This window comes from Colius striatus, chromosome 1, assembly GCF_028858725.1.
Source record: "Colius striatus isolate bColStr4 chromosome 1, bColStr4.1.hap1, whole genome shotgun sequence".
Lineage (NCBI taxonomy): Eukaryota > Metazoa > Chordata > Aves > Coliiformes > Coliidae > Colius > Colius striatus.
In genome coordinates this window covers 205,780,519-205,795,773 of record NC_084759.1, presented here as the reverse complement: position 1 = coordinate 205,795,773, position 15,255 = coordinate 205,780,519, and the positions used below count along the sequence as shown (strand labels likewise).

General features: G+C 48.1%; 1 protein-coding gene across 1 annotated transcript in view; it reads right to left on the bottom strand.

Moving 5' to 3' along the window:
- Positions 1-1,002: 1,002 nt before the first annotated feature.
- Positions 1,003-15,255, bottom strand: part of LRGUK (leucine rich repeats and guanylate kinase domain containing) — a 51,927-nt gene continuing 37,674 nt past the window's right edge. The window contains exons 15-19 of the mRNA XM_062020284.1: positions 13,289-13,401; position 11,413; positions 8,367-8,524; positions 4,109-4,197; positions 1,003-1,058 (exon numbers count right to left, since the gene is read on the bottom strand). Of these exons, the coding sequence (XP_061876268.1) occupies positions 1,055-1,058; positions 4,109-4,197; positions 8,367-8,524; position 11,413; positions 13,289-13,401 (365 nt within the window). The 3' untranslated portion in view covers positions 1,003-1,054. The remainder of the gene's footprint in view (positions 1,059-4,108; positions 4,198-8,366; positions 8,525-11,412; positions 11,414-13,288; positions 13,402-15,255) is intronic.

Genomic DNA, 15,255 nt, shown 5'->3' with positions numbered 1-15,255 from the left:
AACCACTCTCCACTGAGACAGAGCAGAGTGGGGCAACTTGTTCAGAGAGAGACATTTTTGTGAAAGACACATGCACACAAACCTTCTGCTCACAGCAAGCAAACCCAGCCTGAGGAGACATGGGTCTCAACCACAGGTTGAGATCCACATGGACCTTCTCTCTTCCCAGTTCTGGCAAGGAACTCCAGTGAAACTGTGAAGTGTATGAACTTCTTCCAACTCAGACAAGCAAGACTGCATGTTATAAATTATCCCCTTGGCAATGCCTGCTCTTGCTTACTTCAGTTCTTTCAGCAACACTGAGACAAAATCAAGAAGTTAATCATTAGCTAAAGGCCTCATCTGAATGAGGCTTCAACCCAGTCCCTTATTTATTACCTTCAAACACACAGACAACTATTTTTCAGAGCAATACATTATATTAGGCAATGAGACATCAAAATGATTTTAATTACACCTGCAAACAGCCACAGGCAAGAAAATAAAGAGGCCAGGATTGCAGTGACTTGGATTTAAGAGCTTAAATTTATGTAGCTAACCCTGCAGGGTGGCAATAAATAAGACAGGTTAGATTCTTGTGTGACATTCCTTTTACAGTGCTCTAACACATACTGAGGCAAACTGAGCAGTATATTTCAGCTTGGATTAAAATGTGGAGGGATGAGATTATGTATTGAGAAACACAGAATGGCAGAATCTCAAGGGTTGGAAGGGAGCTGGAGAGCTCATCCAGTGCAACCCCCCTGCCAGAGCAGCACCACCTAGAGCAGGGCACACAGGAACTCATCCAGCTGGGGCTGGGATGGCTCCAGAGAAGGAGACTCCACAGCCCATCTGGGCAGCCCCTGCCAGGGCTCCCTCACCTCAACAGGGAACAGCTTTGGCCTTGTGTTGCTTTGGAACCTCTTCTGTTGCAGCTTGTCCCCGTTGCCCCTTGTCCATCCCTGAGCACAGCCTGGCTCCAGCCTCCTCACACCCACCCAGGGTCAGGTGTAGCTGAGCCAGCAGTGCCACTGAATAAATACTACAGTGACTGAATTCTTCCTCATTTTCTTCATCTGTGGACACAAAAGAACTCTACTTTGCACTGATTGCCCTTTTCAACCCCAGAAATCAGGATGCAAATCCTCAAATCAAACACTGCTTTAATGAAGCTACTTGGATAGTTGATACAGTTACAATCTAGTGCAACAGCTAAAACTATTTCCAATTCAAGGAAGACATTGTAGAGCATTTCTATGGGCTAAAAATATAATCAATTACCTGCATGTTTCACAGATTTGTTCTTTTTAACTTACAGCCACCTACTTTTTACAGCACTTGTTTTATATTGCTTCAGGTTACCTGAACTGCCCTCAGAGAAAGTTCTGTTCTACACCAAGTGCATCCAGCACATCAAACATGGACCTTCCTCTTGTACTTCATAGAATCACAGAATGGTGGGGTTGGAAGGGACCTTTAGAGCTCATCCAGTGCAACCCCCTGCAGAAGCAGCTCCCACCTAGATCAGGTCACACAGGAACGTGTCCAAATCGGTCCTGAAGCCCTCCAAGGAAGGAGACTTCACAACCCCTCTGGGCAGCCTGGGCCAGGGCTCCCTCACCCTCATGGTGAAATAGTTCTTTCTTATGTTTAAGTGGAACTTTTTGTGTTCCAGCTTCATCCCATCACCCCTTGTGCTGTTGCTGGATACCATAGAAAAAAGTGCTGCCCCAACCTCCTGACACCCACCAGTGAGATATTTGTCACTATTCATGAGCTCCCCCCTCAGTCTCCTCTTCTCCAGACTAAACAGCCCCAGGTCCCACAGCCTTTCCTCAGCAGGAAGATGCTCCAGTCCCCTGAGCATCTTGCTGGCCCTGCACTGGCCTCTCTCCAGCAGTTCCCTGTCCCTCTGGAGCTGAGGAGCCCTGTCTACTTTGCCCTGCTGAGGCCTCATCTGGAGTCCCATGTCCAGATTCTACTCTATATAACTAACATGCTCATTAGAACAACCACACACTTGCTGCTGGGCTGGACTACATGACCTACCAGGCTCTCCACTACCTAAGGACTGAGATTCTCTCTGAGAATGTCAATTAGTTTATAGCATTCATATTGACTGAACTTCTTGTATGGAATAGGGTGTTCTCTGCTCTTGCTTCCAATTCTGCTGAGTGCATCTATCCCTTGAGGCCTGATAATTGCAAATGCTGATTGGGACTGACAGGATTTTCTCTCACCTGCCTGACAGCTCTGCCAAAGCAGTCTGATAACTCCAAATCCAGCTCCCAGCAAATGAATACTGGGGAATAAAGGGAGCAAAAAGCAACAAACTAAGGCAGACTCAGAAGAACAGCTCACACTGCAACACTAAATCAAAGCCCCAAACAGCTAGCAAAAGAAAACACTTATTTCCACACAACTGGCATGTACAATGGGTGACTGCCAGGCTGAAAGGTGTGAACTTTTCTCTTTGTTCTGATGTCTGCTGATTTAGAGGCCTGTGTGATGCTTTAAATGTCAGCACTGGGAGCCTTTTGGTGGCAGGTAGGAAAAGCAAGCAAGAGAAGAATTCAGATTAGGGAGATTTACACCAGTGGAAAGCAGGAGTGCCACCAGAGATCAATCAAAGAAAGTACCTGGAGATTTATAGACTTTTAACATCAGTTTTGCAGGGCTGTGACTATGAGGGGGGAAAAAAGGGAGACAGTCAAGGCAGCATCTATTTTGTATATAGAAAAAAATAGGAAGTGGAGTCAGCTTTGAGAAATTCAGCTTTAAACAGAGAGATCCACAGAAGATGTGTTGCAGCACAGAACCTGGTGCTGTGCATGGCTGTGACTTTCCAACACTAATTACTAGCAGTGCTTAAAAACATGCTGGAGACTGTGAGCTGCCAGGAAAAGAGAAAATGATCTTATTCTGCTCTCTCAGAGAAGAGGTCTATAATCATTTCATAGTTTTGGACAAGCTGCTTGTGGCTGGCTCTGCCAAGTGCATTTTTGGTACATATTTTGGAACTGCTGCACTCTCAAGTGTCTTTTGACAGTATCTGATCTATTTGGAGGGCTACATTTAAGTGACAGAAAGGTGGTTATGACATTTGCAGTGCCTAGCAGTTCCTAATCACTCATCCTTAAGAGAAGTGGAGAAGAAATCATACAATCACAGAATGATGGGCTTGGAAGGGACCTTTAGAGATCATCCAGTCCAACTCCCTGCAGAAGCAGCTCCCACCTAGATCAGGTCACACAGGAACGTGTCCAGGTGGGGCTTGAAGCCCTCCAAGGAAGGAGCCTCCACACCCTCCCTGGGCAGCCTGGGCCAGGGCTCCCTCACTCCAACACTGACACAGTTTGTTCTTGTGTTTAAATGGAACTGTTTGTGTTCCAGCTTCAGCCCATCACCCCTTGTCCTGTTGCTGGATACCATAGAAAAAAGTGCTGCCCCAGCCTCCTGACACCCACCAGTGAGATATTTGTCACTATTCATGAGCTCCCCCCTCAGTCTCCTCTTCTCCAGACTAAACAGCCCCAGGTCCCACAGCCTTTCCTCAGCAGGAAGATGCTCCAGTCCCCTGAGCATCTTGGTGGCCTTGCACTGGCCTCTCTCCAGCAGTTCTCTGTCCCTCTGGAGCTGAGGAGCCCAGAACTGGACACAGGACTCCAGATGAGGCCTCAGCAGGGCAGAGCAGAGGGGCAGCACAACCTCCCTTGACCTGCTGCCCACACTCTCTTGCTGCCCCCAGGCTGCCATTGGCTTCTTGCCCACGAGGGCATGTTGCTGCTCATGGTCAGTTTATTATCCACCAGCACTCCCAGGTGTGTCTGTGCAGAGCTGCTCTCCAGCAGGTCAATCCCCAGCCTGTGCTGCTGCAGGGGGTTGTTCCTTCCCAGCTGCAGGACTCTGCCCTTGTCCTTGTTGAACCTCAGCAGGTTCCTCTGTGCCCAACTCTCAGCCTGCCCAGCTCTGGCTGAATGGCAGCACAGCCTCTGGGGAATCAGCCCCTGCTCCCAGCTTGGTGCCATCAGGACTAGGAGGACTGGCTGATTCACTAATCTTAAACAGGCTTTACCCCTCACACCCCTTTATTGCAAAGGACTTGGCTGCAAACACTCTGCCTTACCTTTGAAACAACTGGACATAGGCAGGAGGTGCCTTCCCTGCCAGAGCCTGACGTGCTGCAGCCCGGCGCCTTTGCAGAGAAGCTTCTTCCTGAAAAAGAAAGATGACCAACTTTATACATCAACTTCAAAAGTAAACATGGTAATTTAATTGGCTGTGACATTCCTCTCTTGTTAAGACTGTGTGTTTGTGTTTATATGTTCTGGGAAGAGAGCAGAAATGTAACTGAAAAGGTGCTAGAAATGATTCACTGATCTACACAAACCAAATCTTGGTCTGAAATCTTGCTGGCTTAGAAAAATGAACATCTACATCTGCAGTGAAGCTCCACTTCTTCAGAGCAGTCAGAATGTGTCACAATCACAGACTCTCAAGGGCTGGAAGGGACCTGGAGAGCTCATCCAGTGCAACCCCCCTGCCAGAGCAGCACCACCTAGAGCAGGGCACACAGGAACTCATCCAGCTGGGGCTGGGATGGCTCCAGAGAAGGAGACTCCACAGCCCATCTGGGCAGCCCCTGCCAGGGCTCCCTCACCTCAACAGGGAACAACTTTGGCCTTGTGTTGCTTTGGAACCTCTTCTGTTGCAGCTTGTCCCCATTGCCCCTTGTCCTGTCATTGGCCATCCCTGAGCACAGCCTGGCTCCAGCCTCCTCACACCCACCCTTGATGGGTTTGGAATATGACTGAGCTCACCCCTCAGGCTCCTCTTCTCCAAGCTGCAGAGCCCCAGCTCCCTCAGCCTTTCAGCACAAGGCAGATGCTCCACTCCCTTCAGCATCTTGCTGGCCCTGTGCTCAACTCTCTCCAGCAGCTCCCTGTCCTTCTGCAACTGAGGGGCCAGAACTGGACACAATATCCCAGATGTGGTCTCAGATGAGGGCAGAGGAGAGGGGGAGCAGAACCTCTCTCCACCTCCTGCCCACAGCCCTTCTCATCCAGCCCAGGCTGCCATTGGCATTCTTGGCCATGAGGGCACATTGCTGGCTCATGCTCATCCTGCTGCCCACCATGACAGGGTGTAGCAGGAAGGAGTATCTGCAGAGAACTCCTTTTGATGCACCCCAGTCTCCCACTGTGTAAGAGCAGGGTAATTGTAGCAATGCTGTTGTCTTCAGCTTCCTTTAGCCAGCAAAGAGCTGAATACAGAATAATTTGCCCCCACTGCATCTTAAACACACTGTCTCCTTGCTCCAGCAAAGCAGAAAACCTGCTTTACCAACTCTCTCTTAACCCATATTGCCCCCTCAAAGAAGGAATTATCTTTTGCACATTTCAGTTAGTTAAAAGGAGTCTGTACAATGAACACATTATGATCTCAGCAGAGTGGAAAATGTGGTTTGGAGTTTTCAGGGCATGTTAATTAACATGTGCTGTAGAACAATGTGATTTCTCAGGTCAGACAGATGCAGCACTACAGTGTGCTTGGGTAAGAGAATGTAAATCCCAGAGCAAGGTTATTAAACCCTGTTTTGTTATCAACTGATAGCCATTGATAATTATCAATTCAATGGCTAACTCATGTCTGTAACAGTGAATTCCTTGCACTTACCACTCATGCTGCAGAATGCTCTGCTCCTTGTGCTTGTGTTTTGTTAAGCTTTCTTTTCAGAGAAACACAGAATTGTAGGGGTTTGGAAGGGACCTTTAGACATCATCCAGTCCAGCCCCTGCCAAAGCAGGTCCCATCTAGATCAGGGGGCACAGGAACGTGTCCAGCTGGGCTTGGAAACCTCCTGAGAAGGAGCCTCCACACCCTCCCTGGGCAGCCCGGGCCAGGGCTCCCTCCCCTCAGCACCAAAGGACTTGCTCCTCCTGGGCCAGGGGCACTGCCTGTGTGCCAGCCTCTGCCCCTTACCCCTTGGCCTGCAAAACAAAGTGTCACCTCCTGACCCTTTAAGTACCTTTAAGGACCCTTTAAGTGCTTGGAGGTGTTACTGAGATACCCTGAGCTCTGGCTTCTGTTCCCCAGGCTGAGCAGCCCCAGGGCTGCAGCCTTTCCTCCTCACACACATCTTGCAGCCCCTCAGCATCTCAGCAGCCCTGCACTGGCCTCTCTGCAGCACTTCCCTGGCTCTCTGCAGCTGGGCAGCCCAGCACTGGCCACAGCCCTGCACATGAGGCCTCAGCACATGGGGCAGAGCACAGGGGCAGCACAACCTCCCTCCCCCTGCTGCCCACACTCTGCTGGATGCCCCCAGCATGCCATTGGCTTCTTGCCCCCCAGTCCAGGCTGCTGCTCATGGGGAGCTGCTGCCCCCCAGCACTGCCAGCTCCCTCTGCCAGAGCTGCTCTCCAGCAGCTCCCCCCCAGCCTGTGCTGCTCATGGGCTTGTTCCTCCCCAGCTGCAGGACTCTGCCCTTGCCCTGGGGGAACCTCAGCAGCTCCCTCTGTGCCCAACTCTCAGCCTGCCCAGCTCTGGCTGAATGGCAGCACAGCCTCTGGGGAATCAGCCCCTGCTCCCAGCTTGGTGCCATCAGGGCACTTACTGAGGGGGACACTCTGTCCCTTCTGACCTGCCTTTCTATGTGGATTACAGGTAGAGACACTTTTCAGCTCATTCATTGCACAATTGACTGCAACCATACAGACTCAGCGTGGGGTTGGCACCTCACAAGGGATTTGTCTGCAAGGAATCAGATCTATTGTAACAGCAAAAGCAGACTCTGCTTAATTTTGCTTGTGGCTAATTCACACCAATTTCTTCATATTTGTTAATTTTCCAGCTCTCCATGATGGGGGCAGAGCATGGTTACTGCACTGACAACACCTTATTTGGGTGGCACGAGAACAAGAATCACTCTCAGTCTCAAATGTAACAGTTTAGACAAAAATCTTACTTTTAGGCCATGGACACATTGATATTTTTCTCATTAAATACAGTCTAAGAGGCAGCTGTGTTTCAGCTTGAGTGTTTTACTGTGATGACATTTCAGCTGATGCTGTGAAACTTCCTCTGCAGGTAAAAATATATGGGAAACTTATTGCAGTGAAGAGGGAAAAGCTATTACCAGCACTGAACAAGGAGACTAATCAAAGAGCCTTGTTGTGGCCACTAAGTAAGTGAAAGCAGAGGGAAATGAGAGGCTCCTTCATCATAAACCACCTCTCCCTGACTTGACAAAATGTAAACTTTCAAGATAAAAATAAAGATGAAATCAAAAGTGAGAACAAGAAATTGCTGGAGTGGGAGCAGCTGGCAGATTGCCACCAAGGTAAGAAATACCTTGGCTTCTCTCTCATGTTAAACTAACAAACCTTTGGATGAAAGGAACATGAAAATGAGCAACACTTGTGACATTTTTTGAATGCTGCATGGCTTGAAAAGAGGTATTTCATTTCAGAGAGCTGAAAGCTGGGAGGTTCCTTCTTTATGTCAGCTGGTTTACAGTCAAACCTTTCTTGCCACCTAAGAGAGCCCTATTTTAAAGCCTGGGAAAAGGGGGCAGGGGGAGGCTTTGTTACTTTGCTTCATCTACAGCACTAATTCTAAACATCAGAGGTAGTTATAAATACAGAGATAGTGGCAAAATTGTACAGCAAGTCATGCCTGCCAAGCCATCATTCATCATTAAGACATCAGAACCCTGGAATGGAACAAAGTTTCAAGCTTTCCTTTTTCTTTTACTCTTTCTCCTGTCATTGTCATATAAAAAGAGCATTAACACATCTGCTCCATACCCCCAGCTCCCCCACTGCCTGCAAGGAGAATGGATGCTTTTAGGGGAAGGGCTGTTAAGGAGAAAGGTTGTTTGAAATCCAAGCACATTGTTGGATCTGTTGATTGAAAAAGTAAAAGCAGGTGGAAAAAAACATGCCTGAGTTTGATCTCTGGCAGTTAGCACCAGCATACACTCTGAAAGGTTTGGTGAAGGAGGGTTTCCACTGCCACAGGATGGTCTGCATTAGTAATCTTCATTATCCTATTAACTGCATCTAACAATTCCCTCCAAACAGGACAGCTTATTGTCCAAGTGAGAGATGATATTCAGCTCCCTTACACCAGCACACAAGTGCATGAAAGTCCATTACCATCAACAGATTTATCCAGGTGTAAAACTGAGCAGAAACAACAGCTTGTCCTCTCACCTGACTTTACCTACCTCGTTCTCATCAATCTGCCTTTAACTCTGGCCAACTGAGAAACAGTGTTGAATATCTGAGTCATGTTATTTCTGGAGGAAGCAAGGTCTGACTAACATGTATTCTTTTGCACACAACCCATCATTTCTGCCTAAGGTCAGAGGAAATGCTCCTTACCAGAGGGCTCAGTTGTTCAGTGAGTTTGTCTGAGATGCCTCCTGGATACCTTTTGGCAGATGAGTCCAAGAACTTGTTGACAGATGAAGACTGAGTAGTTCCAGTCATTGCCCTGCCAGGTGACAATCTCTGCTCTTGTAAGAACTTTACTCTTGAACCTAGTGTGGAAAAGAAACTCCTCAACAAAGAATGCTCTGAACTCCACTTTGCTTACAGCAAGCAGAAAGAAATGAGACATTTGCAACTATCAACAGGCAGTTCTTGGCACAGTTCTAGATTCACAAAAGATACCTGTGGCTGTTATGAGTGATACAAGCTCTCAAGAAGCTTTTAGACCTTCCAAATACTTTGCAGGTGTAAGATATTTATCCCTCCTGAATAGCAAGGCACATGAATGTTAGGAGAAACCTAAAAACCCCCATCCCTGCATTAATGGGTTAGGAAGAGGTGTTTAACTCTGTAAATGAGCTCATTTGGTTATGGATGCTCTCATGCACCACTGTTATGACCTCTAAGCTAATTACAGCCTACCTACTTGGAAGTTTTAACCTTCTCAGAGCTCTTGGACTGTGATGAGGAGTTGGAGCAGGGCACCTTCTGTTATTTATCTGAATTTCTGTGAACAGAAATCCAAGGAGCCTCCACAGTCTCCCTGGGCAGCCTGGGCCAGGGCTCCCTCACTCCAACACTGACACAGTTTGTTCTTGTGTTTCAATGGAACTGTTTGTGTTCCAGCTTCATCCCAACACCCCTTGTCCTGTTGCTAGATACTATAGGAAAAAGTGCTGCCCCAAGCTCCTGACACCCACCAGTGAGATATTTGTCACTATTCATGAGCTCCCCCCTCAGTCTCCTCTTCTCCAGACTAAACAGCCCCAGGTCCCACAGCCTTTCCTCAGCAGGAAGATGCTCCAGTCCCCTGAGCATCTTGGTGGGCCTGCACTGGCCTCTCTCCAGCAGTTCCCTGTCCCTATTGAGCTGAGGAGCCCAGACTGGACACAGGACTCCAGATGAGGCCTCAGCAGGGCAGAGCAGAGGGGCAGCACAACCTCCCTTGACCTGCTGCCCACACTCTCTTGCTGCCCCCAGGCTGCCATTGGCTTCTTGCCCACGAGGGCATGTTGCTGGCTCATGGTCAGTTTATTATCCACCAGCACTCCCAGGTGTGTCTGTGCAGAGCTGCTCTCCAGCAGGTCAATCCCCAGCCTGTGCTGCTGCAGGGGGTTGTTCCTTCCCAGCTGCAGGACTCTGCCCTTGTCCTTGTTGAACCTCAGCAGGTTCCTCTGTGCCCAACTCTCAGCCTGTGCAGCTCTGGCTGAATGGCAGCACAGCCTCTGGGGAATCAGCCCCTGCTCCCAGCTTGGTGCCATCAGGGCACTTGCTGAGGGTCCCTCTGTCCCCTCATCCAGGTGGTTGATGAAGATGTTGAACAAGACTGGCCCCAGAACTCATCCCTGTGCAACTCCACTGCCCACAGGCTCCAACTTGATTCTTGGAAAGAAAAATTCTGTAAGACTGGGATTTATCCTGTCTATAAAATAGTATTTAAACATTAAATCAAGCCACAGAAAACCTCTTATACATACTGGTACAGAGCAGTCTGCAGAAATCCAGTCCTAAGAAAGGTTTAATTGCATTGTGTGTCATATGAAAGCACAGGAGCTCACAGCCTAAGAAGTCAGGTACAAGGTGGTGAGTGAAAGGCAAAGACACATCTCACCCATGTGCATGTTCAGATGCTAAATATGGTTCTTTTTCATACCCTTAATACACAAGTCTCTAAATCCATCCAATGACTTTCAGCACAGCTATTACATATTGCTGGTTTGTAGCTGCCAGAAGGTCTGAGATGATGTCACTTGAGATTGGTGGCTGCTGTTTCAGGCACAGGAAACTACTCCAGTTCTGTCAACATCAACCTTCAGAGGTGCTGAGCTCCACACTGCCAAAACTTCAGTGGGATTTGTGGTGCCCACCTTCACAAATAACCAGGCTTTGCCATAAATATCCCTTTCCTCATTTGTAAAGTACAAACAGTGTCACATACTCCACAGGGCTGCTGTGACATATAATTAATAGTCCTAAAGCACCGAGCTCCATGGATGAAAGCTGCTAATGTAAGTACAAAGCACCATCAGCTCTGACATGTATCAGACTTCTGCTATAAAAGTGGGTTTTTTTGAAACAGGAACTTATCTGTTTTCTCCCACTATTTTCACTCTGCACACCAGCAAAAGATCTTGCACTGCAGTTCATTAAAAAGAGAATTAACAACCTATCATAATCTCACACAAGGAATCTTCCCCCTGCTACTCTCTTACTGAAAATGTCCATGTTAAAGGCAACCTTGGGGCAAGTTTTTTAATATCAATTATTTCACACAGTCTATAAGAAGAGATGATCTCTAGAAATAGGGTAGTTAAATTTATTTAAACACCTATAAATGAAACTCTAAATGAATTTAATGGGGCTTAGTAAATGTGAAAGTTGCTTTATGGGCAGCAGAATTACCATCAGCTAGCACAATGAATGAAGATTCTGTAACTAGTGACAAGTCCCTCACTGAGACAACTCAGAACTGATGAGGAATACAAAGTCAGTCCTTTAAAGGAACTTCAGATACATAGAATCATAGAATCACAGAATGGTTTCAGCTGGAAGAGACCTTGAAGCTGATGGAGCCCAGCCTGTGTCCCAGCCCTATCACCCACCAGCCCATTGCCCTCAGTGCAACACCCACCCGGCTCTGAAACCCCTCCAGGGACGGTGACTCCAGCACCTCCCTGGGCAGCCCCTTCCAATGCCTGACAGCCCTGGCACCAAAGAGATTCCTCCTCACATCCAGCCTCAACCTCCCCTGGGGCAACTTGAGGCTGTTTCCTCTTGTTCTGTTGCTGTTACTGGGAGAACAGACCCACCCCCACCTGGCTGCAGCTTCCTCTCAGGTAGTTGTAGAGAGCCAGAAGGTCTCCCCTGAGCCTTCTTTTCTCCAGGCTCAACAGCCCCAGATCCCTCAGCCCTTCCTCATCTGGGATGTGCTCCAAACCCTTCCCTGGCTTGGCACCTCTGCATCCTCTCCAGCACCTCAGTGCCCTTCTTGTAGAGAGAGGCCCAGAACTGGACACAGCATTGGAGCTGCAGCCTCACCAAAGCCGAGTCCAGGGCAATGACCAGCTCCCTGCTCCTGCTGCCAACACTGCTCCTGAGCCAGGCCAGGATGCCCTTGGCCTTCTTGCCCACCTGGGCACGCTGCTGGCCCGTGTTCAACCAACAGTGCCAGGTCCCTCTGTGCCTGGCAGCTTTCCAGCCTCTCCTGCCCAAGCCTGTGGCACTGCTGGGGGTTGTTGTGGCCCAAGGGCAGGACCCAGCACTTGGCCTTATGGAAATTCATGGCATTGGCCTTGGCCCAGCCATGCAGCCTGTCTGGATCTCTCTGTAAAGCTTCCCTGTCCTCAAGCAGATCGACACTTCCACCCAGCTTGGTGTCATCTGCAAACTTACTAAGGGTGCACTGATTCTATAAAAGTATCTTCTTTTAATCCTGCCCCTTTTGCCTCTTTCCTCATAATGTAGTGAGGGTTTGGTGGGGTTTGTTGCCTTGCAGGACAAAACAACTCCAATGTTTTTAAGACAAGTAAGGAATGCTATTACAGTAAATAAAGCAAGAAAGTCTTTTTTTCTTGCTTAAAACAAACATGAGAGCTCTGGAAATTAAACCAAAATCTACATAGTTTGAGATTAAATCAGATTCTTCAGAAAGGTCCCTCACTGCTGCAGCTCTGAGATGTCACAATATGTGGAGAAGCTTTTTCCTTATCCACTGGGAAATCAACACTTATTAATTCTTTCAGGATACAAAATTACTTGAAATGATGAACTGATGAATTTTACACTATCCTTCATCAACACTTTCAGCTACTTTTATTTGCAGCCTTCTGAGCCACACAGAAGGTCATGAATACTGGCTCTGTGTTGCTTAGGAAACTGATTAACTCTCTCCTTGCAATGGATCTAACCAAGACAGCCATAAAGCACAGAGGCTCTTGCAGTTTAAAGAGTTCACATGAATGAGCTTCTTGTGAGTCCATGTTGCACAACATCTTCCTACCATAATGTCTGCTTTCCCTCCTTGAGCCAATTCTATAGCTGCAAGATAAGCCTGAGCAAGGAATCAATCTGCCTGAAAGTTGGGGTGTTTGGGTTTTTTCCTAGGTTGCTTTTTGCATGGAACAATTGCCCAGTCCAGCTTACACATGTCTGCATGATCAGGGGAATGAGATCAAGGGGGAAACTAGAAATGTCTAGGCAGGAGAGGTAAGATGGGTAGGACCAATTCTTGCACTTGGATTAGCTGCAAGTGATCATGAGGCTCGAGTCTCAGTCCTGTGAAGTGCTAAAAGGCTTCTCAAACACACCCCCATCATTTGGGTTTACCCCACAGTGTGTAGCCCCAAAAAGCACTTGGAGTTGTCTTCACTCATCCTGGTTTTCATATACCTCTTCATGCTTCTTGCTAGCTCAGGGAAGAGGCTGAAGTAAGGTTTCAGTGCCACCTCACGTTCTTATTGCTCAACAGTTTGATAGGCACAAAGCTCTCAGCCATGGACACGTACCTCTCTTTTCATTCACCTGTCATGAATGGGAGATTCTCAGCCCAAAAGCATCCTCAGAAGAGTCAGGCAACTCACTTTCTACATATTATTGCCTCAGGGCACACAGTGTTGTAAAGTATCTGAGGAGATCTCCATTAAAGATTCAGATCCCATGGAGAGATCAGCCCAGGAGACCCATTCCAGGGAAGCACGTGGAGTTTTCACAGACAAGCAGTCTCACAGGTTGCATCATTTATAGGTTTCAATTCTTGTAACAAATGAATAGGAATACTCTACTGATCAAAACAGTGGTAGCATATGCTCAGAGACAGTACCTGCTCTGCTATTCAAGTCCTGAATCCTATCAACAACTGCAGGTGGCTCCAAACCCAGGTATGCCTTTACGAGGAAACTCAGCTCTGTGAACGCCTCATCCAATTCATCTGCAGAAAGGGAAATGTATTGCATGGTGCTGAGAAAGGACAGAACGACCAAAACCCCCCAAGCTTTCAGCAGGATGAAGTTAGAAATCACTAAAGTTTGGCACAGAAATGCATTCTGAAGTCATCCAGCTCATCTCTTTGGGAGAAAAGTCTTCATCAATAGTACATTCAGGAAAACAACCTGAACTTCATCTCAGTTTCTGCATTCACTGTAATTTCATAGAATCACACAATGGTGGGGTTGGAAGGGACCTTTAGAGCTCATCCAGTGCAACTCCCTGCAGAAGCAGCTCCCACCTAGAGCAGGTCACACAGGAACGTGTCCAGGTGGGGCTTGAAGCCCTCCAAGGAAGGAGCCTCCACATCCTCCCTGGGCAGCCTGGGCCAGGGCTCCCTCACTCCAACACTGACACAGTTTGTTCTTGTGTTTCAATGGAACTGTTTGTGTTCCAGCTTCATCCCATCACCCCTTGTCCTGTTGCTGTCCCAACCTCCTGACACCCACCAGTGAGATATTTGTCACTATTCATGAGCTCCCCCCTCAGTCTCCTCTTCTCCAGACTAAACAGCCCCAGGTCCCACAGCCTTTCCTCAGCAGGAAGATGCTCCAGTCCCCTGAGCATCTTGGTGGCCCTGCACTGGCCTCTCTCCAGCACTTCCCTGTCCCTCTGGAGCTGAGGAGCCCAGAACTGGCCACAGGACTCCAGATGAGGCCTCAGCAGGGCAGAGCAGAGGGGCAGCACAACCTCCCTTGACCTGCTGCCCACACTCTGCTTGCTGCCCCCAGGCTGCCATTGGCTTCTTGCCCACGAGGGCACGTTGCTGCTCATGGTCAGTTTATTATCCACCAGCACTCCCAGGTGTGTCTGTGCAGAGCTGCTCTCCAGCAGGTCAATCCCCAGCCTGTGCTGCTGCAGGGGGTTGTTCCTTCCCAGCTGCAGGACTCTGCCCTTGTCCTTGTTGAACCTCAGCAGGTTCCTCTGTGCCCAACTCTCAGCCTGTGCAGCTCTGGCTGAATGGCAGCACAGCCTCTGGGGAATTAGCCCCTGCTCCCAGCTTGGTGCCATCAGGGCACTTGCTGAGGGTCCCTCTGTCCCCTCACCCAGGTCATTGATGAAGATGTTGAAATTTGGCTCACTGTGGTTTATTTCTTTACTGCTACATTTAAATTGTAAGCTCCATGTGCCCCTGACAAGAACTACAAGCACAATACTTCATACCACAAAGCTGTATTTCATCAACACAGTGCTGAACCACAAAAACCACCTCCACAAAAGGGCAGGCCCAGAATGAACCAGAAAAGGATTCTTCTCTACCACCTGCAATCATCAGGTCCTAAATATCAAGAAGCAAACATCTGTTTTAATGACATATGTACCACCCTCACATTCCTTGTTTCCATCTGGAGAACTGGAGCAAGTTATTAAGCTGAAGAGTCCTCCAAGGAGAAGCGTTTCAGCTGCCCCTTCTTTACAGTGAGGTGATGCCAGACTGTACATCAGCTGTCATTTCAACACCTGAAGCCTGTCCTGCCTAAAGATAATCAGGTCTGTAGATCAAAAGAAGCTCTTAACTCTGCCCAGAAACCAACAATTAGCACAGATTAGTTTAATATTCTCATAGGAGACAATCCTGAGCAAGTGTGGTGCTGAGTTCAATAGTTGGTTTGCTTTCTAGATGGGTTCAGGGCACAAATTGGACACAGCAGAGTAATTCAGTCCTGACAGATCTCCAGAGCTTTGGATTCATGGGACAAGAATTAACTGGGAAAATCAATTAAGGGATAGTTTAAACTGTTATGCTGAATGTGAAACCATTTGCAGTCCTCAGTTTCATGTTTGCCAGTGGCTTTGT